The sequence below is a fragment of the Lissotriton vulgaris genome, chromosome 2_1, assembly GCF_964263255.1.
Source record: "Lissotriton vulgaris chromosome 2_1, aLisVul1.2, whole genome shotgun sequence".
NCBI classification, from domain to species: Eukaryota; Metazoa; Chordata; class Amphibia; order Caudata; family Salamandridae; genus Lissotriton; species Lissotriton vulgaris.
In genome coordinates, this window is record NC_141687.1 from 284090862 (window position 1) to 284115170 (window position 24309).

Below are 24309 nucleotides of genomic sequence, written 5' to 3' on the forward strand. Positions count from 1 at the left end.
GATGTTCATACCTGTGAGTGGTGGTACTAGATTTCCCCCCCTGCAGGAGGGGTGGGAATGTGTATGCAATGTCAAGAAGTATTTACAACAGCGCATGTATATTTGTAAATTGATGCATTAGTATTGAGTAGTGTGAGTGTGTGTGTGTAATGAATGTACTCTTCCTTTTTATAAAGAAAAGTACAGACTGGACTATCAATTGAGTGTTATTTCTGCGTACCTGTAAATGGGGATTACTAGCACCACACCACCTCCCTTTTGGAAGCTTTAGACAGCGCTGCAACGCTACCCTCTGAGAATTGAGGGCTACTATGGGGTGTTTGGTTCCCAGTGAAGAACAAATGTAAACCCATTATTTGTGCAGTCCGCACAGCTAATGCTTATTTTTCCAACTAACCCTATCTGAGCCAAAACACTCCGATGTTTAGTGTGGGAATGGTTTAGTGAGGTAGAAGGCTGGAAACTCAATATAACGAAGTCTGTACCTTTGTAGTTCCATGTGTCTGAGGAGGAAAAACCCACTTTCTTGAATCCACAAAACCATCAAATTTGTAGGTATACACTTGGGGACCACCATCTGGAGCATCATTTGCTCACTTCAGAAGAGGAGGAGAGAACTGTGAAGTTGGCACAACCATGCCCTTTTGTTGCATGGCCATATCACTGTAGTAAAATTTAAGATACTTCAGAAGACGTTTAATTTATTTTCCAGACTGTACTGATCAGGGCTGAACCCCTGATCCTGAGATAACTGCAAAGGCATACCTGGATTAGATAGAGGCATGAGAATAAATTTTAAAACTGCAACTAGACCAGTGATCTGTAGAGGAATAGGGATCGGGGATCCCTTATTTAAAGTCCTACAAGTAGGCAGTACACCTGACCTACCTTCTTGAATGGTCCAGGACAGAAACTTCACCCCACTCGTGTTTTATAGATGACTTTATGGCAGGAGGCTTCCTATGGGAGGCACAGTGCAAACCCTCACAACGCAGATATACAAATATTGTGACCTCACCCGTCACAAGCACAGCCATCCAAGTATGGGATGTGATTGATAAACTATTGGGATTTACAAAAAAAACATCTTCACCAGTGACGCAGCTTTTAATGAAACTCAGACTCTGCCTTAAGGCTTGCAATGAACAGGGATAGGTCAAATGCGTACAACTAGGAGACATGTTCTCAAAAAGGGTGGTTAAAACATTTTAACAGGTTTGACGGATTATGGCCTCTTTGAATAGGAGAGGTTCAGATATTCACCTATAAGGCCCTGGGTCGTCCAAATGGGAATATGAGAGGCAGCCACCAGACCTTTAACCACTTTCAAGAAACTGCTACAGAAAGAGTCTGAAACATATTTGATTTCCAAACATTCTAAAATATCATAGAAGAAATATATCTATTACAATTTCTAAACAGATAAGATAGAAGAAACAGCTTGGTTTCCCCCTGTACTGAACTATGAACAACCCTGTTGCATACCACATACAAAAGTATTAAGCATGTTCAAGGGAAAGAAGCAGCTTGTAAGATACTGCATCAATGGCTGGAACCTGAGTTGCCTGCAGACCATTAGACACTTCTACTCCCCACAGTGTTGGAAAGGTGGTAACCTTTAAAGAACACATCCTTAAGACCTGCCTGAAGCTTAATCACTTCTAGGATGGGGCCTTAAAGCAGTAATAGATGCTCCAGTACCAGAATACCCAGTTAGCGCACTCCTGGGTCGGGTGCTCGTCACAAGATGGGAAGAAGTTGGTAACTACACTATCCTCAGAAACATTCTGCTACTGGAGCAAAACAAGCAATTTTAGCTAAATAGGGACAATGTCAGGCACCTACTCTTGATGATTGGTATGGGGAAAATGTGATTTATATTGGGAATGGTGTAAATTGTACATATGCTCCAAGATGATGACCAGACCTTGCAAATGACTTTAGATGATTGACATGCCCTACAGCTGATCGTGCTTCCATTTAAAAACCTAACCATGCCCCCCTGAATCATGAAGACAAGGTCTTGATCTTTGTGCGCTCTTCCATTTCGAGGATGTCAGTGGGAGGAGGAGTAAAACGGGGGTGTTTGTTATTCCACTCTGAAGATTTCAATTACGTTTTTTTAAACCTAAAATGTAGGTATTCCCCAATAAGCAAACCATCGTTTTTGGGATACACTATTCTAATAAACAGGTCTCAAGACAATGCTCCTTCTGAAAACGATTCATGCATTTTTGTTCTACTGAATATTGTGGTAGAAGTATATTGCATTATGTATTGTACCAGCAACATAGATGAAGAGTACAGAATTAAAAAACATTTATCTTGTCTTTTAGCTTCTGGATGTTTTTGCACAGTGGAAGACATTTAAGAAGATTTTGAGGGTATTTTATAAGCAACCAGTAAGTAAAGGTTTATATAAATATTTTGTGAAGAGATGATTTGCATCAAAAATGGAATGGTGAAGTCAGTAGTACATGTTTGTCCGAGGCTGGTACTTGATTGCCAGTACTAAAAGACATGCTAGTGGTTGAACATTGGACTGTGACTCGGGGCCCAGACTCTTTCTGTGTGACTATGGCATTCTCTGTAGTTAAACCTGTACAAAGAATAGCTTTAGGCTATCTATTTCATTTGCAAGTGAGTGGTCATTTATGGGATCTTCAGGAAGGACTCTAAACCACACACTTATTTATTAATTAATAGTTGGTGAAAAAAAAAATACAAACTGATGGAGGGTGCAAAATGTCTGACATCAGCTTTTGTTTCAACCAAAGAAGAGAGTGTAACGTTTGATTCCTGGCATGTAGCCCGTATGCATGTGGTTGATTACTGACCTTTTGGTGGAATTTTCAAGCTGTTAGTGTGAACTACGACCCTCGACCACTTAAGGCCTGCAACGGTTTTTTCCAGCCCCTTTTGAGTTGTTCATTAAAACAATTCGCTGAGGCACAATCTCTGGAGTGGGTCAGTCCAGAGTAAGAGACTGCGCTGCTTCCCCTTCAACAGTAATCAGTGCCACAGACCCCATGAATCCTACCACCTAATCACTTCTTCGTTAATATGCCCCTTTTTGTGCTAACCTAGCCCTCTACCTAACCTGGCCTACTCTGCTCCTATCGTTTAATATTCCCCCCTCCTTTCACTTCTTTAGAGTGCCTCCACCTACACCCATGTGGCTCCTGCTCTTGCCACACACCTAAGAGAGTTAGCCGAATACAGTAGCAGATGATATCCTACCCTTTCTTGGCCGTTATTGTTGTTGCAGTGATTGAATTGACCTGCTATCTTGTAATAACGCTGTCCAATTCCATGTTGTACTTGCAGAAAACTAAGTCCCATTGAAACCGCTTGTCCGTGAATCAAACTGTTTGGTCTGCGTGAGGGTAGAGACCTCGTTAAGGCTTTGGTAGTTCTGTCCTAAGACTCTGAATAAGGCAGGCAATCACCAATCTTTAGCCTGAACTGTATATATAATCGTCTGGATAAGTGGATAAATTGTGTCCTAAAGGATGCCTACAACTTTCACGCGCACTACATCAAGCTGTTACTTCTACCTATAAAGTGGTCACAGAAACCAGCATCTTTTATCCTTGATAAAATAGGCTGGAACACCTATCAAATAGGACACCAGGAATTTGTTTGCAACAAGGAGACTAGGTTTGCCCCAGTTGATAGATGAAGATCCTCGCCCAACTTGTCTATCCCTCCCCCCCAATTGGGGCAATATCAGGATAATTTTTGTAGTATAGAAATGCCATTATTTTGTGCCAATGATGCCCGGGCTCGCTTAGCGCTGTGGTTGAATATTTTATAAGTAATGATAGTTAAGTGTGTACCTACGTTTATTCCATGACAGTCTTCAATTATCCACGCAGTCCTGCAATTCCTCTTCAAGCATTTGCCCCTTACGCATGCAATTCTTCCTCCTATGCTTGTGGAATCGTGTTCTATCCTTTTACCTTTTGCTGTGTCTTTACCTTTGTGTTTCCTTTTTATAAATTTCACAGCAATACGGAGTGGCTGCTACCAAGAGGCAGTGTTCTGAAGCGGATGATATTTGTCCGATCTGCCAGGTGGAATTTACAAAGCCAATAGCCCTGGTCTGCCAGGTAAGACAAGACTGCGCATTTCATAAATCCAAATTCTTGGTTAGTAGTGGTAGTTTATATTACCTGCTTGTAGTCTTGTTTTAAAAGTTTGCTTTAGAAACCAGTAGATGAAAGCTTTACTAAGTTTTACTTTGATATTTGTAGTATTCTCAGTTTTTGACACTGGCAGTTGGTGCCTCACGTTAGTAGTGCTTTATGCTACTCAGTTGTCCGTCTGTGCGTTATGATACAGATGCGCGTATCACTTTCGCATCCACTTGTTCTTTGTGCATATACCAGACAAAATTATTTGTAAGGTAGCCCACCACTGTGCATGCTTCCCAATATCCTACGGTTTATTACCATGTTCCTGTTTTCACAAGTTGTTGGTGCAAACCCATGAAAATATCTTGAGCCCATTTCATACAGACATTTGGATGTTATTTTGAACTTAGTAAAGGATTCGATCATTGGGGTGGGTAGGATAGGAACCCTGCACTGCTCTACCCAAAATTGGCTTAATAGGAAAGCTTGATCACGCAGATCTCTAGCCTTGAAAAAGCCCTAGGGATGTGCCCTACATAGGGGACGGAACATGTGTTGGCTGGCTTAATTTTTCATACACAGACCCCATCTAAATAAATCAATTCAATTGTTTTATTGAAAATCGAGGATTTAATTAATTAGAAATTCTCTCAAAAATGGTATACTTTCTTCCCTGTTCTTCTCAACTAATGTTGAACTTTGAAATGCATATGTTGTGATTGACGAGTAATTGCATAATTCTGCTTGCACTGGTGGAAGAGAGGGTGCTCCTGGGTGGGGATGCCCTGGAAAGTTGCGTAAATGCACAAATAAGTGAATTTGTCGGTATTAACAAACTTTTTTGAAGTGCATTCCAATCCACAGGATTGACGTTTAACCTCCCTTTAAGGGAAGGAGCCGTTCAATTTCCAAGGTGGGATCAGGCAGGGAATTCCCAAAGTTAGCAGGAGTAAAGGGGAAGATGATTCTTTATTTGATTTGATTCTTTATGGTTACAAATATTTTTTCTTTGCAGAAAAAAGTAGAAGAGATACTTAATAGTAGTTTCAAGGAAAAGTGAAAAAATCGCATATACATGCAGGGTTTGCAGTGAGTTGTCAGATAGAAAGAGTCTCAGACACACTGATTGAGTTCTTCTGAAATAATATTGAAAAATAAATTCACAGTGAAATAGTCTTACACGATATAGTAAAAATGATTTACATTTTGTGTAGTGTGTCCCAAGTGAAATTATGAACCAAAACATATGAATAACATTTGTGAAACAATATGTGAAAGGTTTCTATTAGACTGTTATTTACAAAAAGCGACCACTCTCTTTTCAAAATACATAACATCCATATGATGATAGAGTGCCAGTTACAATGGTTCGTTTTTCACAGTTGTCGACGGCCTTTCGACCCTAATATGGATGTAGGGTCTCTTCAGGACCTACAATGTAGGGGGCATCTGGGGAAATAGAGAATTTTTTGTTTTAGAATTGGGGTCAAATAAAAGTATGGGGTATTGTTATAACCGATTGAAGGGCTGGAAAATACCTGATTTTGGAATTGCTGGTATATGGGTGGTGTGCGTGGAAAAAACGTGTGCAAGTGAATTAAAATACTCACTAGGAAACCCAGCCGGGTTCTGTTAAAGAAAACAAAATCATATAGTTTGTGTTAGATAAAGGGTGAAAATAAGGGCAAAGGGAAAAGAGAGAAAAGAAGCACAGGTATGCTAGCATTATCAGGTGTCTTGGTCACTTACCCCTAATGAGCGCGTGAATTATCGCAATTCAGTGGTGCGCAATAGCTGTCCTTTTGGTTTCCAGTCTTGGTTATGGGTGATTCCTCAGCCGGATATTTGCGTCCTATCAACGCGGGCGCTTAATAATATACGCTGGTGTTGATTTCTACAGTAGGAAACCAATCAACCATCAAATACTGTCTATTTGTAAATTAATTGTCATTTATGCGATGAATTATATATATGTTTGGATAAATTGATCAATGGAGGGGAGCATAGTAGCTAATCTATCATTTAAAAAAACCTGGTCCGCCTTGGTTTCAGTATAAAGGGGCTTATTAATTGGAGGTTCATTCCTATTTCATAATCATTGGTGATTTTAAGATATATTCAATTAATGGTAATCTGTATTCATAGTGAAGTCCCTTCTCTCATGGATGTTAAACGGTTAAGTGAAAAAGATTTCCCTCCAATTGTGACTTAACATTTATGCGCTAGTCTATACAATCAGAGTCATGCATCTTACACTCCTTTCTGTGCTTATTAATTCAGCATCAAAAGAACCGCTTCCTTCAGTTCTCGGGTGGTGCAATGACGCCTGCCGAGCTAGTTCAGTTTCTATTCAAGGATTCGGAAATTTCCAGTTAACTCCGGTTTCTGTAGAAGCGTGCACGGCGGCCGCCGCGTACAGTTGCTGGTACTGGGCGTTCGAGGCATGTGGGCTGCTGAATTCATATCTGTGCATAGACCGCCACCTAGTGTTGGGTCCGGATGATTGCACATTGTTGTCCTGGAAGAGTCTTCGAAGTATCACGAGATAGGTGGCTCCTCCCCTGGACTACAGTGCGCATGGGCATCGCCTCCATCCCCAGATTGTTTTTTCCGCCATTGGGTTCGGATGTGTTTCGGTTCCCTCTGTCGGAACCGATAGTTGTTCAACTTCTACTCGAGACCAAAAGGTCTTTAGGCTCGGTATATTTGCGTACGGGTTTCTTTCTGACTCTCAGCTCCTATCTCTTGCTGCCCTTCCACGTGCCTTCGGCGCGGACGGGCCTACGCTACAACTTTTGCTATGGAGCGGACTCCATTCAAAAAGTGTCCGCTGTGTCACTCCAAATATTCACACCTCGACGTGCACCCTGTGTGCAATACCTGCTTGTCGCCGGATCACCGCGAAGACACCTGCATGGCGTGTTCGAAGTTCCGAAGCAAGAAGACTTTAAAGATTCGCCGGGCCAATCGGCTCCAGGCTCAATTGTCGGCTTCGGCGCCCCCACCAGATGACATTTTCCAGGAATCTGTCGAGGGAGAAGACGACGTGCGGGAGTCGGACTCTGGCCCCGCGTCCGAAGAGGAAAACTACGACGCGGGTGACGCGGACCTTGACGAAGTCTCCGACGAGGTAGGGGACGACGATCAGGCTTGTGCCACGATGGGAGATAGCTCAGAGGACGAGCATCCCCAGTCGGACTCAGGGGCTATTCCCCTTCATACGGCCCAGGTCGCGGGATCGCCTTCGGGCCTTACCCAAGATCTGCCTATCAGTCCTACGTCCCCGCCTCCGGGCCCGGTCACGGACATTTCTAAGCCATCTCTTCTGTTGAAGAAAACAAAAGTGAAACCAACTGGTCCCGCACCCTCGGATGCGAAACCGAAACTGAAAGTTGCGTTGGTGAAGAAGGTTCTGGAGGCGTCAACTTCCAAGAAATCCAAAATGGCCGACTCCAAGAGCCACGCCAAGATGGCCGACCCGAAGCCCTCGGGGTCGACGCCAAAGGCGAAGGTCTCCGACGCGACCGCGTTTGCACCGAAAGGGGTCGGGGACCCGAAGACGGTTTCGAAGAAGCGTCAGGGCGACGACGCGCCTAGGCATGGGGCGTCGGCCCCGAAGAAGAAGCCTACCGGCGATCAGGCTCTCGAAGATGAGGGGTCGCTCGAGCAGGTGCAACCCTCGACAAACCTTACAAAGAAAGTGGAGGAATCCTTACAGCGGATCCGAAAGACCACGGTGGTTCCCACTCAGGACACTGTAGTGCCTACGCTCACGCCTAAGCCTACTAAAGAGAAAACGCCTATTCGTTTCGTCCTTCCACCCAAGTCGGCGCCGAAGGCCTTCGCGCCGAAACAGGGCGGACATTCAGGGGAGGTGTTAACGCCGAAAGCTGCCTTGGTGGTATCGAAGCTTCGGCTGCAGCCGCTTGCGGTAGAAGAGCGTCGTGAGGTCATTATCGACGCCAACACCGGGAAACTGTCGCTCCTCAAACGAAAGATCACGTCGGAGCCGGCGTTGGAACCTTTTAAAATCTCGCTCAAGAATAAAAGGTACTCTGCGGACTCTTCGGCTCTGGTGGAACCTGTGTCCCCACAGGCCTTGGAACACTCGCCGACGCATTCCCCCGCGGCCGATGCGGACGAGGAAGATGCCGAGTACAACTATCCTGCGTACTCGGATCCGGAGGAGGAGCATGTGCCCTGGGCCGGGGGAGGCGACACAGATGACCCGCAGTCGGGTCAGGACACTCAACTTTTCACCGCCAAGACGTCCCCGACAGAGGACTCGGCGGCCTTCAATGCTTTGATTGAGAGAGCCGCGGCGAACCACGACGTCGAGCTGCACTCAGACCCCGTGGATGCGGACTTCTTATTCGACACCTTCTCGGTAGCCGAAAAGCAAGTCAAAACGCTACCGATGCTTAAGGGGGTGCTTAAGCATGCACCGGAGGTTTTCAGAGAGCCCACGCGGGTGGTCAACCCTCGCATCGACAGGAAATATAAGGCGGCACCCACGGATCCCACCTATATCAAGGGGCACTTTCCATTGGACTCCCTGGTTGTTTCCAACGCTCGGAAAAGGGCGAATTCTCAAACTACTGGTGACGCTCCTCCCCCAGACAAAGAATCCAAGATCTTTGAGGCCTCGGGCAAACGTATTGCTGCACAGGCAGCTAACATCTGGAGAATATCTAACACCCAAGCCCTGCTTGCACGTTATGATAGGGCCCATTATGACACCTTAGAGGCCATTCTGCAACACTTGCCTGACCAATACAAGGAGGCAGGAGAGATGCTCATTCAGGAGGGTAAACTCATTACAAATGCATCCATCAAATGTGCTCTAGACGTGGCAGATACAGCCTCTAGAGCCATCAATACAAGTGTGTTACTTAGACGTCATGCCTGGCTTCGTATTTCGGGGTTCAAGCCCGACATCCAAACCACTATTTTAGGGCAAACAGTTAACCCTGACCATCTGTTTGGCCCTGAGGTGGATGCCTCACTAGAAAAAATGAAAAAGGATACCGAAACTGCAAAGTCGATGGGGGCTTTACAAAGTCAGCAGTTTCGGGGTGGTTCCTTTCGCCGTTCAAGTTCAAAAGGCACCTCCCGGGGACAGGCATCCCAGTCCGCACAATACTACAAGGGTAACACCCAGCCCTCGTATAACAACAAGGGTAGAGGTGGTTACAGAGGCAATAATACCAAAGGCAGGGGACGTGGAAACAATGGCTCCAGGTCCACCACCACCAACAAGCAGTGACGTCTTGTCACTGCCCCCCAACCATGCAACACCGGTTGGGGGGAGACTTCAGCGGTTCCTGCCGGCGTGGAAGAACATCACCACGGACAGGTGGGTGAGGTCCCTTATCCAGTACGGGTACTGTCTAGAGCTTACTTCCATTCCACCAGACATACCCCCAAGAAACCGTCCTATGTCAGGCGAGCATTTGACCTTATTGCAGCAGGAAGTTCTAGTTATGCTGCAAAAAGGGGCAATAGAGCTCGTTCCATTGCGAGAGCGGGGAACAGGGGTTTACTCCCTCTATTTCCTGATTCCCAAGAAGGACGGATCCCTCAGGCCTATCCTGGACCTCAGGCCCCTAAACTGGTACATACTCTCGGAGCACTTCCATATGCTCACCTTGCAGCAAGTGCTTCCCCTGCTTCAGCAGGGGGATTTTCTGGCTACACTGGATCTGAAAGATGCCTATTTTCATATCCCCCTACATCCTTCCCACAGGAGGTATCTCAGGTTCACGCTCTTAGACCAGCATTACCAGTTCAAGGTCCTGCCGTTCGGGGTCACCACGGCACCAAGGGTATTTACGAAGTGCCTAGCGACTGTGGCGGCGCATCTCCGTCGCCAAAACGTCCACGTCTATCCTTACCTGGACGACTGGCTCATTCAGGCAAGGACGGAACAACAGTGCGCAGACCATGTGTCACGCACCATTCATCTCCTGCACGATCTGGGCTTCTCACTGAACTACCCCAAGTCCCATCTCCAGCCCGCCCACGTGCGACAGTATCTGGGCGCGACGATCAACACTCTGGCGGCCACTGCGCAGCCAAATTCAGTGAGAATCGCCAGTATCCAGGCGCTGATCCAACGGTTCAGACCCCAACACTCGCTTCCAGCGAAGGTGTTCATGCAGTTGATAGGCATGATGGCCTCCTGCATCTCCATTGTCCCGCACGCGAGACTACATATGCGTCCGCTTCAGGAGTGCTTAGCACGTCAGTGGACTCAGGCTCATGGGCAACTGACAGACCTAGTGTTGGTGAGCGGTCGGGCATACAACTCTCTGCATTGGTGGAATCCACAAAACCTTTGCAAAGGCCGACCATTCCAAGAGCCTGTCCCACAGATTATCCTGACGACGGACGCCTCTCTCCAGGGATGGGGAGCGCATGTACTCCATTACACTGTGCAGGGACTATGGACACTACAGCAGAGGAGGATGCACATCAATGTGTTGGAACTGATGGCAATCTTCATGGCCTTAAAGGCGTTCAAAGTACATCTGTGCAACAAGGTCGTGTTGATCCGGACGGACAACATGACGGCCATGTACTACATCCAGAAACAGGGGGGCACACACTCTCCACAGCTGTCTCATCTGGCTCAGAGCATGTGGAAGTGGGCCATTCAGAGGAACATCTTCCTCATGGCAGAGCACCTCCCGGGCAAGGACAATCAGATGGCGGACCTCCTCAGCAGGCACAGCCATCAGATGCACGAGTGGGAGATACATCCATCGGTACTCCAACCGTACTTCCAAATGTGGGGTCATCCAGAGATAGACCTATTCGCCACAAAGGAGAACGCAAAATGCCAAAGCTTCGCCGCCAGGTTCCCACACCCCCAATCACAGGGCAATGCGATGTGGATGAACTGGTCAGGCAGATTTGCGTACGCTTTTCCCCCAGCACCTCTGATACCGCTGGTGGCACGCAAGCTCAGGCAACACTCGATGACGCTCATCCTGGTTGCTCCAACGTGGGCTCGCCAACCATGGTACACCACGTTTCTGGAACTCTCCGTGGTACCGCATCAAAGGCTTCATCTCACTCCCAGCCTTCTGACGCAGAGCCATTGCGACATTCAGCACCCAGATCCGCAACAGCTCAACCTGGCGATCTGGCTCCTGAAGTCCTAGAGTTTGGCTACCTCAATCTTCCTCCCGATTGCATGGACATCATTCGGGAGGCAAGGAAGCCCACTACTAGAGCTTGTTATGCGGCTAAATGGAAGAGGTTTGTCATCTACTGTGTGAACCACGACATTGACCCGCTAGATGCTTCCATTCAAAATATCATCTGTTACCTTTTTCACCTGTATCGATGTAATCTAGCGTACTCTTCCATCCGCATTCACCTGTCTGCTATGGCAGCATACCTCCAAAACAGGCAGCACCTGTCACTCTTTAAGGTCCCTGCTATCAAGGCCTTTCTGGAGGGACTCAAAAGGGTCATTCCACCAAGGACTCCACCAGCTCCGGAATGGAACCTCAACGTGGTTCTTACAAGGCTGATGGGTCCTCCTTTTGAGCCACTGCACTCTTGTGAGCTTCAGTTTCTGACTTGGAAGGTGGCTTTCTTAGTAGCGATTACATCGCTACGGAGGGTTAGTGAGTTGCAGGCACTCACCATCCAAGAACCTTTTTTCCAAGTACATGCTAACAGGGTGGTGCTCCGCACTAACCCTAAATTCTTACCCAAAGTAGTCTCACAATTCCACATTAACCAAACAATTGAATTGCCGGTGTTTTTCCAAAACCCAGAGACGCTGGCGGAGCGCATGCTCCACACCCTTGATGTGAAAAGGGCCTTGATGTACTATGTGGACAGGACTAAAGATTTCCGCAAAACCAAACAACTTTTTGTTGCTTTTGCCACACAACACAAGGGAAACGCTATCTCCAAGGCGGGGATTGCTAGATGGATAGTAAAGTGCATTCAGATCTGCTACGCTAAAGCTAAGCGCACTCTCACTATCCCACCGAGGGCCCACTCCACTAGGAAGTTAGGGGCCTCTATGGCTTTCCTAGGTAACATTCCCTTAGAAGATATCTGTAGAGCAGCCACATGGTCTACCACACATACTTTCACTAAGCACTACTGTGTAGACGTGCATTCCAAACAGCAGGCAGCTGTTGGTCAGGCTGTTCTAAAAACGCTTTTTCAGACTGCTGCAGCTGGCACGGGCGGCCGCCGTTAATGGAGGGACTGCTATGTATTCTATGCACAGATATGAATTCAGCAGCCCACATGCCTCGAACTGCAAATGCTACTTACCAGTATGCATCTGTTCTTGGCATGTAGGGCTGCTGACATTCATATCGCCCACCCTCCTCCCCGGCGCCTGTAGCAGCTGCAGTATTTATTCATACAAACACATATGCTCATAGCATGGTCATCACTCACATTCTTCACTCCATCTCTGCCAATGGCTAAAAACAATCTGGGGATGGAGGCGATGCCCATGCGCACTGTAGTCCAGGGGAGGAGCCACCTATCTCGTGATACTTCGAAGACTCTTCCAGGACAACAATGTGCAATCATCCGGACCCAACACTAGGTGGCGGTCTATGCACAGATATGAATGTCAGCAGCCCTACATGCCAAGAACAGATGCATACTGGTAAGTAGCATTTGCAACGTATGACGTGACCTGTATTCCAGGGATAATATGCCCGATTTGCATATAGCATTGCCCGGTGGAGGATAGTGATTGCGAATATAGTTATTTGTAAAGTGAAGGAAGATAGGATGATTAATTATTAAGACAACCAAAATGAAAGAAAGAGAAAAAGTGAAATAATAAGGAGATGAAAAACAGACTAAGGGGTTGCCATGAGTCCGCATTATCTACTAGCCAAGTTCATGTTTCCTGAACCATTGTCGGGCATAGTGGCAGGTGCCGCAGGGTTATATTTTTCGCGTGTGTGCTGTAATGGGTAGGGGACTGGGGGTGATGCCACAATAGGGGTGATTGGCTTTTGGGAGGGAAATGGCCGGCCGGTAAGATTGTGTCGTCGACAATAAAGATAAAGAAAACATCGTCAACATCCAAGCAACCATCGACTCTACGATCGCCAACTGGGTTGTCAACGAGCTCGATGGTGAAGATTGTCCCATCGACGTCCACTCCGTCGATGAAGGCTCCGTCGACGAAGACAACACCATTGACTAAATCTCCATCGTCTACTGCAGCAGTGTAGATGACTGCTCCTTCGAAGATAACTCCATCGGCAGTGAAACCTGTCGCCGTCTCACCGTCGACGACCACACAGTCGACGGGCTAGTCGTCGACTGATTCGAATTTTAAAAGTACATACGTAAATCTAAAAATCACAAACCGTATGTTGACACCGGCCCTGACTTCTCCAAGTAGGGTCCAACCACTGCCTCCAGTATGTCCTCTGGAAGAGGAGGATTCTGAGGAGGGCAGTATGTTTCAAACAGCGACAAGCCCCTCTGAACTTAATGTAAAGTACCAAGATAGTTCAGATGAGGAGGGCCAAGATCAGGAGGATCAGACCGCTTATAGGATAGAATATAAGCCACCTCCTCCGCCTATAGTTTGCCTACCAGCATCCTTGGTTTCAGACCTATAGTACCTCATTACAGACTGTAAACAGAGGTTTCCTACATCTCCTAAACCTCAACCCCCAACGGTGTCTCCACCACCAAGACCACGGCCTCCACCTTTGAATTTACAGCCGGTGCCTGTTGTTTCACTGCATCCTCCATCTACTGATGATGAGGAGGAGGATCCGCATGTAGAGGGGGAACTCCATGATTCCCAGTCTACCCATGATGATTGAGACGACGGTCATTCCCTGTCCTGCTTCTCCAGTGGCTGCACAGGCTGACTCACCACCTGAGGACATCGGGGAATTCCATAACATAGTTGAGAGAGCGGCTCAACCTTTTCAAATACCCATGACTTCACATCAACAAGATTGCTTCTTGTATGATTTTAAGGAGCCTTTCAAGAAGTCGGTCAGATCTATACCCATGATAGAATACTTATGGGGTCAGGGTGTGAAGATTATGCATAACCCTTCCTCGGTGCCCCCAGTATTGCCTCGCCTGGATAAAAAATACAGAGCGCCCAATACTGCTCTAGCTTGCTTGTTAGGGCATCCCAAACGGGACTCTGTCATAACGCAGGCTGCTCAAAGAAAATCAAAAATCCTTCTGCCCCGCTAACCGCTCCTCCTGATAAGGAAGGCCGAAAGCTTGATAACATCGTGAAGTGTTTTTCTTCAATGTCCGCGTTGACAGTACGAGCGTCCAAGCTTCCAATGCCTTTGCACTGTTAGGACGTTATAATAGACAGTTATGGGCAGACATAGCTCCGTAGCTGGCAGCCTTGCCAGAAGAATCAAAAAAAGAAGCAAAAAAGATCTTGCTTGAAGGTGAACGCTCGGCATCGGGGATAATAGATTGTGCGATGGATATCGCATCTACTGGATTTCAACAGCTGGCTGGCGCAGTAGTATTAAGACGCCAGGGTTGGTTGAAAGCAACTTCATTTCGACCTGAAATACAAATGAAAATTACACGGCCAAAGCTTTGGGTACCATCCAATACAAAAATACTTCGTGGATCAATTTATTTATTTATTTATTATTTATTTATACAATTTCTAAAGCGCGCTACCACCTAACCGGCATCTTAGCGCTAGTAACTCAGAGGCCATATCAACACAGGAGGGGTTTAATGCACAGGCCTAGTTCTTAGGGAATAGCCAGGTTTTAAGGTTCTTTCTGAACACAAGAAGATCCTTGTTTTGCCACAGTTCAAGAGGTAAAGTGTTCCACAGCCTGGCTGCAGCCACCCCAAATGTTCTGCCCCCTGCTCTAACTTTGTTAAAGCGTGGTACTTTTATTGACATTCCTCTCGAAAAACGGAGCTCTCTGCCTGGAACGTACCACTCAAACTTTGTTGAAAAGAGGTTGGTCCTTTTCCATGCAAGGCCTTGAATACTAGACACAGAGATTTAAATTTAACTCTGTGTGACGGGCAGCCAGTGCAGCTCCGTCAGTGCTCCAGAGGCAGAGGTCCGCCTTGACCAGCCTAATACCAATTTAGCAGCGGTAGATTGTACACGCTGTAATCTGTCTAGCAGAAATTTAGGGGATCCGAGGAGCAGAGCGTTACAATAGTCTACCCGACTAAGTATCGTGCTCCGTGCCATCAGGGCGCGGGCTTGATGGGGTAAAAGAGGAAAAATCTTCCTCCGAGAGCGAATAATCCCCAGACAGCAGCTCACACTTTCCCCACATGCACCTCCAGGGAGAGGTTACAGTCAAATATGACCCCTAGGTTACGGACTATTTTTACCGGCTGGCCGGGGTTGGGGAATTCTGGGGGCCACAGATTCATGGGCGACCCTTCCCTGTTCCTATGTGTTTCGAAGTGCATCAGTTCAGTTTTCGCAATGTTGAACTGTAGGGAATTCTCCTTCAGCCATTGTGACGTCTCTCCTAAACATATATGAAACCCTTCTGCTGAGATGGACTGCTCTCCCTCCAGGGTCAAGAGGGAGAGAGCAGTCCTCTTCTAGAGGTGATTACCAGAATCGGTCGTCCTACTCTTCTGGTCAACAATATCGACCACAGGACCAACAGCGTCCGCAGCAGCAATCGTCCTATACTAAATCTTCCTTTTGTGGCAAAGATCAACAGAAAGGCGCTGCTCGAGGACAATGACGCTGCACTTCAGCCAGTCTCCATTTCATCTCTGCCCTCAAAAGTTGGAGGAAAAACGTCCCATTTTCTGAAAAATAGGAAACCAATTACGGACCGTTGGGTTCTGCAATTGGTTCAATTCGGTCATTCACTGGAGTTTATTCAAATTCCTCCCCGACCTATGCTTCACAAAACTACGTATTCTACTCCGGGAGATTTCACTTTTGCTCCAGAAGGGAGCTATAGAAAGAGTTCCTCTTTCTCAACTGGGGAGAGGATTTTACTCACGTTTTTTACTGATCCAGAAAAAAGAGAAAAAATGAAGACCAATTTTAGACCTAAGATCCCTTAACAGATTCTTGAAAAAGCAGTCGTTTAGTATGGTGACAATTCTGGAAGTTCTACAACTTCTAGATGCTGAAGACTACATGGTGTCTCTGGATCTTCAGGATGCTTACTTTCACATCCCTATTCACCGGACTCACAAGAAGTTATTGAGGTTTGCAGAAGCGGGCAGACACTTTCAGTTCCGCGTCCTACCGTTCGGGCTCAAATCTGCACCACACATTATTACAAATGCCTATCTACAGTTGCTGCATATCTCAGGCAACAACACCATCAAATTTTTCCATATCTGGACGACTGGCTAATCAAGGCAGCATCCCTAGAACATGCGTCCAGGTCTTCCAACGCTTGTCTACAGCTTTTCGATCGTTTGGTACTCACACTCAATCGGGACAAGTCGGTCCTTCTGCCTTCCCAGCGTATAAATTTCCTAGGCGCTACCCTCGAAACAAGCCAAAGGAAGGCGTTTCCATCACAAGAAAGAAAGGACCGGCTTCTTTCATTGGCTATTCTCATAAGTTCTAAGAGGTCCTTAACAGTTCGCCTTTTCAAGTCCCTGCTCGGAATGATGGCATCATGCATTTACTAGTTCCACACGATCGTCTCCGCATGCGCCCTGTTCAAGAAGCACTCCCAGCTCAATGGGTCCAATGCACAGGTTCATTCGACGATGTCATACGAATGACCCCTCAAATGGTCAAGGCTCTGCGGTGGTGGATTTGTCTTCAGAACCTTTCTCAAGGCTTGCCTTTCTTGCTTCCAGCTTCGCCGTATATCATCACAACAGACACGTCAGTGGAAGGTTGGGGAGCTTTCCTCCAAGAACTGCAGATAAGTTGCAAGTGGTCCCTCTTCGAGAAGAAATCTCATATAAATCTCCTCGAACTACGAGCGGTCTTCCTCGCCCTTCAAGCTTTCCTACCAAGAATCAAGGATTCTCTGCTTGTGCGTACGGACAATACTACAACAATGCACTACCTCAACAAACAGGGAGGGGCTCGCTAACACTCTCTCACGAGTCGCAAAAAATCTAGAACTGGTTGATCCTGCACAATATTTCCCTTCGGGCAGATTACGTCCCAGGAACAGACAACGTGCTGGCCGATTCTCTGAGCAGGCAACAAACAACGTGTCACGAGTGGGAATTGGACCAGTGGACCCTCGATCAAATATTCACTCATCGATCTATTCGCTACAAGGCAGAATGCCAAATGCCAACACTTCCCAAGCTGGCATCCCCAGAAGGGATCTCTTGGGAATGCATTTTCGATCGCATGGTGCAACGTCTTTGCATATGCTTTCCCACCGTTTCCAATGATTCCCCGAGTTCTCAGGAAATTGAAAGCGGAGCCTTGCATAATCATTTTGATAGCCCCAGCTTGGCCACGACAACATTGGTTCACGATGCTTCACCTTCTCTCCCTGGAACCACCAATCCGGTTGAAGCCGTTCCCTTTTCTCCTCACAATGAACCATCAGCAAGTCCAACATCCGGATCCGGCATCTCTCAGGTTGTCTGCTTGGTTCCTGAATTCAAGGAATTTCAGAATCTAGACATTCCGCCGGATTGTAGAGCTGTTCTGGCTCGAGCGGACAGTACTAACCAGACATACTCTTGAAAGTGGAAAAGGTTCTGCATTTGGTGTAAGTCACAGAAAATACACCCTTTTTCTTCTTCTCCAGTACAAATGTTGCCTTACCTTCTCCATTTGGCGAACTCAGGTCTTACTCACGCTTCCATCAGGGTTCACTTGGCGGCAATATCCCTGCTGGCCCTTCTCTCTGGTCTAACAGATTGATCAAGCAGTTTCTTAAAGGCCTGTTCAGGACTTTTCCCTCCTGTGAAGACTTTACCTCCTGCTTGGCAACTCAACACAGTTCTTGCTCAGCTCATGAAACATCCCTTTGAGCCGATACACAGAGCTGATCTCAAGTATCTCTCTTGGAAAACGGCGCTCCTTCTCACCCTTACCTCAACGAGACGAGTAAGTGAGCTCCAGGCTTTTTCAATTCAAGATCCTTTCCTTCAATTCAAACAAGACAGGGTGATCTTACAAACAAATCCAAAATTTGTGCAAAAATTCCCGTCGGACTTCAATCTCAACGAGCCTGTAGTCTTACGCTCTTTCTTTCCAAATCCTCGCACTATGGCAGAGAGAACTCTGCATTCTCTGGATCTTAAACGCTGCCTAAGTTTTATATTAAGAAGACAAAGACCTTACGCAAATCCAACCAGCTCTTTGTATCTTATAGTCGACCTAGAAAAGGTCTTCTACTCACTAAACAAAGTATCTCTCGCTGGATCTCTGCAGCTATTCCATTCTGTCACGAGCAGGCGGGGCAACCCCTGCATTCTAAAGTACGGGCCCATTCCACTAGAGCGATGTCTACATCCATGGCGCTCTTCGCAGGTATGCCTATCATAGACATTTGCAGAGCGGCAACTTGGAAGACGCCGCATACATTCACCAAGCATTACTGCTTGGATACAGAACTCATGAAGGATCCTGCAGTGGGACAAGCAGTACTTCCTCATCTATTTCGATAGAGGTGAGCCTTCTTTTCATCCCACCATCCTTTCTTGTATACCCACATTTCTCTATTGTATTTCTTAATGGTACCTTTGATTACAATTTGATACTTTTCTATGTGTCACTTTGATACGTTATTATCTGGTGAATTTGTATATGCGGTACCATCCGAAATGTGCTTATCATTGCTTGCTACTCTGATTCAGGCATGTGAATCTATGAAAGATAGCCTACTACTTGATAAGAAATGCGTTATTTACCTGTAACTGCAGTTATCCAGTATTGGTATCTTTCAGAGATTCACATGCAACCCTCCCGCCTCCCATGGAAGGACTCATCTAATTCTCTCAGTAGTACGCCTACTTAGCACGGTGCTTAGGAAAATCTGAGGGACAGGAGCGCCTTCCAGTAGGGTTCTAGAGGGAGGTGATAGCTGATTGGCTCTCCTCTAGAGTTTGGTCCTTGTTACTAATGTGGGGGCTTTGGCCTATTACTCGATATGTCTAATGGGACATTAATTTATTTATTTAGCGGGGACTCCCATCCCGATGACGGGGAATGATTCAGGCATGTGAATCTATGAAAGATACCAATACTGGATAACTGCAGTTACAGGTAAGTAACGCCTTTCTTACTCCCCATGCCTTCCTGTACCATTCATTTTTTTCTGCTTTGGGTTATGCAGCTGCCTTTTGTTACCAGGGTGCCCCTTTCTCCACAGTGTGCTTCTGCATACTTTATAAATGCTTCAGTTCATAACTAAAAGATGGACATCCACCGTCTTGGAACAATAAATTTAGAGCGAGGGAAAAACGGCCCCCACAGCGAGATAATGCATGTGAGGTGACCCCTGCAAGCGTATAAGTTATCACGTTACTGCTGGCCATTGTAGCGTTTTTTTTTTATTTTGCTGATGCTGTTCAGCATTGCACCAAGCATTGGCGAAGCCAATGTCTTTTTAAAGGTGAGAGCTATTGTCCTTGCCCTTACTCATATGGTAGCACGAAGACTTAAATGTAAGGAGTGTCTGCTTGTTATGTAGTTTTCATGTTAAAATAGAAAATAGTTCCAAATAACACTGGTTGCTTTCTATAAGCGTCTGTATAATTTTAAAGTGGTAAATGTCTGTTATTTTAAAAATACTAATTTTAAAGAATGTTATTTAATATTTTTATTTGTATAGTGCTTCATGTGGCGGGGAAGCTGCATTGGGTTAGATATGCTTTTTATTTTACTAGACTGACCACTGAAGGTTTTTCTTTTCTTTCATTTACAGCATATTTTCTGTGAAGAATGCATCTCTTTGTGGTTCAACCGAGAGAAAACCTGTCCGCTGTGTAGGACAGTAATATCGGATCATGTTTACAAGTGGAAGGACGGTGCCACCTCCCCGCACCTTCAAGTTTACTGAGCAGGGCCAGTGAAATGCTCTATCGGCAATATTTAATACAAAGAACATTAGCAATAAAAATGTAAAAATAACAGCTTTTTTCCTAAGGCATTAGCACTTCTAATCTGATCAATACTTGCAAGTAACTGTAAATCACATACAACACTTGTGAGAACTTTTAAAAGTATTTTATCTACTATATTATCAAGAACTTGTTTAATGCGTGTTACGTCTGTTTTAGCAACAGTTGCAGCAAGAAAGTTAGTGGTGCAAATCATGAGAGAGGATTTTTCAAGTTGTGCATTTGCCTTACTGCAAACTGAACAACAAAGGACATTGGGGTGGACTAGGAGTTTGGAAAATCCATTTGTTGAATGGTGTCCGTTCCCTGCTCGAAAAGGATCACGTAGCTAGTTCGGTCAGATTTATTTCCGAAAGTACGTTGGACAGGATTTCCCTTTAAAACCATAGTTCTGCTTTACTATGTGTGTTTCTTGGCCACTACATTGTTCTTTGGCTGTTTTACAAGTTGAAAATAATTTACCGTGTTGACTGTTTGATCCTTCTGAACTAGTCCGTGTGGCCTGGCAGCCAGTGATATTGCAGGTGGCCCTGTGATTGGTTGCCTAGCAGTTCTCACTCATCCTGCACTCCTTACCAGAATGATGCTACTTATCAGTAACATTTCTGTCATGTTGCTTGAAAGATTCACATGCTTTGGTGTAAAACCCATCAAAGAGCCAATGCTGTGGAGACAAAGAAACTTCCCTTTTACAGCTTCACCGGCTTTGCAGTGAAACCTACCAAGGTCCAGTGTGGGAGAACCCCTTTCACAGTCCAGCCTAGAAACGGTCTACAGTGCTTCCAGGATCCTACTGAAGATGCTTGCCTGGGGCATGGCCTTCTCTACCTCACACAATGTCATTTGTGCACTACTAAAAGATTGGAAAATTACATCCAAGGGACATCCAGGTGCAAACGATAAGAAAAACCATGCAAATTAAGAAAGGATGCCATCTTTTCCATTTGTTTTAGGCCAGGGTGGGAAGAGTTGGTCTTCAACAGTCGCTTATATTGTTTTTTTTTTGTAGTGGATGGTTGGCAATATTGCTTCTGTTTTCATTATGTTAGTATCTCTGCTTTTGTTATTCTTCTTTCTGTTAGGAACAAGTAATGATAAAGGCCTTACCATTTTTCAGTGCGCTAAAGGACTGTGGAAACGGGCTGTGGTATGCCGTTTTGGTATTCAGGATTTAAATGAGCAGAAATCTAAATTTGATGCCGATGGTGCGAGAGTCCCACTAGTGCAACAAAGGTTTCACAAGCTTCTCAAACTAAAGATAATTGCTGGAGTTGCGAAAAAAATGATCTAGAGCTGCAATGTCCTTTTGATCGCGCTCCTGTGCATCTTCTATTAATTGAAACTGGCAGCTGGGCTTGACCTAGCACGACGGACTGCGCAACACTGGACCTTTACAATAGCATTCGTTTACACAGCACACCATTCTAGCTATGTCTGTTGTTCATCTACGTTTGTGTTCTAAAGACATTTCATTAAAGGCACAGTGGAAAAGTATGATTCACCAGTCTCTGCATTGAAGAGTAACAATTATAACACTTCAAAAGGCGTTGTCCAGATCTTCACATTGAGTACGTGGGGGCGGATCCTAGGACTCTGGCCGTATTGCCTTCTGCCCTAAACCCTGGCAGGGATAGGGAGGGTAGGAGGTGATGGGGTTTGAGAGGTAATGAGATAATGTAGAGACTATATATGTACATGCATTCGTTCGTAACCATAAATGCACTGTATTTATAGGGGAATTTCTGATCAGTTTTTTAAACATACATCAAGGTGTTATAACAGACAACCTTAACTTCACTTTTTGTTTTTGGCAGTGGAAAATATATATGCATATCCTTTGCCTATAAAATTAAGTGTGCAGTAAACAATATATTATTTAGAATAAGGTTACTCTGTCATTTACTGCCAAAGTGCAAAGGTCGCATACCATGTTACTACTAAACTAAACTAAACACTGTCAAAGAGTGCATGTTGCATTGATCTTATAGAGGAAAATAACTCTGGCAGTAGTTAGGAGGCATATTAAATATGATTTTCATCTCACTGCTTGTTTGAACCTCGTTCACCCTTTTTCTGGTTAAATATATTTTAATACATCTACATTTTACATTTTACAAATGAGCCTAAACCATAAAGTAGATTTGCAAATAGTGTAATATGCTGTTTATTATCATTGTGTAGGAAGGTGAGGTGCATCAGGGCTCACTCAAGGCTTCAACTTTTTTGATGTCATCGCCCCTCCACACACTCAACAACGATGATGAATGGCATAGGGCATTTCCCTAATGTCATATATAGTTAACTTAACTTGCATTGTTTTCCTTTATTTTTGAGTCTGAACAGGGTTGTTTAGCTAGCATCCCCCAGTTCAAAGTAAATATTTCCACCCTCCCCTCAACTGATAGAAATATTTTCAAAAATGACACAAACCTACACAATACAAAAAGTTTTTTTGGGTGGGGGGGTTCTTTCCAGGAAAAACAAAAACTTTTTTTGAGCTGGAAGGTTGCCTGAAAGCATCACAAGTCAACACTTTGTGCTGCTGTGCATCAAGAGGAATTCCATTGGTGGCATATGAGCGTTCCCATGAAACCACCCATGAATTTTCTACACAAAATCTTATCTACTAACAATAGTAGACCGGTTTTGCACAAAAAAACTTGAAAGCAAGCGTTAAAAAGGGAGAAATGCTTTTATTTCTCTTAACTTTTCTCACCGTACAGGTGTGCTGCATTATACAGCACACATCACAACTGGGTAATGTTTTAAAGTTTGTCTAGGCATAATATTTTGCACTGGAATACACCCTTTCAGTACAAAACCTATGCTAGATTCACGCATACACCATGGCACAAAGTTGTGTCCATAGCGCTCAACAGCCTAATTGTGCGCCAGCGCTAGGGAGAGAGACTAGTGCCATTTCTTTGTAGAAATGGTGCTTTCCTGCTCTTTCCTTCTCATGCAACGCAGCGCAGCAACTTTTGTTATTCTGGGCTCAGCTACTTTTCGGTCAGATCAGCCAAAATATGACAAGTGGACAAAGGAATCCAAAATCTATAGAGTATTAAGTTGTTAGATGTGTTGGATAAGATGTTCAATGGTCATTGTTGTATTTGTTACTCTTTGATGCCGAAAGTGTGATGTATTTGTTACTCTTTGATGCCGAAATTGTGAAAAGCCAAGTATAATACATAGCATTCGTCTCAAACCTTTCCATTAAATGAAATGAGTCAGCTCTTAAGCTTTATCAGAAGTCGGTTATTGTATTTTGTTCCTAGCAGAAATACTTTAACACAGTACCTATAATGGAATATTGGTAGATTAACATTCAGGCCTAGGACAAGAATGGGGAAAAAACACAAATCACGGCTGTATAAATTCTCAAGATTGTGTGTGTGAAATGAACTTCAAAGTATGGTCTGCTCATCTTCTGCTTTTTAACTTCAAGATTTTATACAAAGTTTATGGCAAAATGAATATATTCGCATATTTTTTCATATTTTATGTACATTTTAATACATCATCTTATAAATGGAAAAAGTAATATGGTGTTGGGGGAATCTTCTCCTAGTAATGACCACAGTATTGAATATATAGTGCTACGACCTGAAAAGCCTATTATGGTTTGGTGAATAAAAGACTATTGATCGGTCTTGTCATCTTCTTTTTTTGTGTGAAAAGGTAACTGACTACTGCTGACCTTGACCGGTTGCTCTATCCACTTCCAAGTTTATAAACTATCAAACAGAAAAAGCTTCTCTTTGTACTTTTTTCATTATGTGCAATCACCATGAGGTTCGTTTACAATCACAACGGCTCTGTACCTAAAATTCCATGCTGGGGGTGAGAAAAATGGAATGAGGTAGCAATTGTGGGAACCAGAAGAGTTACTGCAGTTTCTTTTAGGTCTTGTCTGAGGCAACGTGCCTCTTATCCGAGGCAACGTGCCTCTTTGAGATCTATGGTATATTAAACAACCTAAAAAGGGTTTAGAGCCCACTCATTATTTTACATTGATTAACGTCTTCATAATACTCACTTTTTTTAATATTGGTCAGTGGCAGCTGGGCTGGTTTCATTATGTCGGCAGGATTTTGGCTCCATCTGTGTTTTTTAT

At 45.0% G+C, this 24309-nt stretch overlaps 1 protein-coding gene across 1 annotated transcript in view; it reads left to right on the plus strand.

Annotated features, from left to right (window-relative positions):
• The window catches only part of RNFT1 (ring finger protein, transmembrane 1), a 259999-nt gene extending 236155 nt beyond the window's left edge, over positions 1-23844 (plus strand). Inside the window, exons 7-9 of the mRNA XM_086954939.1 lie at positions 2337-2402; positions 4011-4112; positions 19997-23844. Of these exons, the coding sequence (XP_086811065.1) occupies positions 2337-2402; positions 4011-4112; positions 19997-20131 (303 nt within the window). The 3' untranslated portion in view covers positions 20132-23844. The remainder of the gene's footprint in view (positions 1-2336; positions 2403-4010; positions 4113-19996) is intronic.
• The last annotated feature ends 465 nt before the right edge of the window (positions 23845-24309 follow it).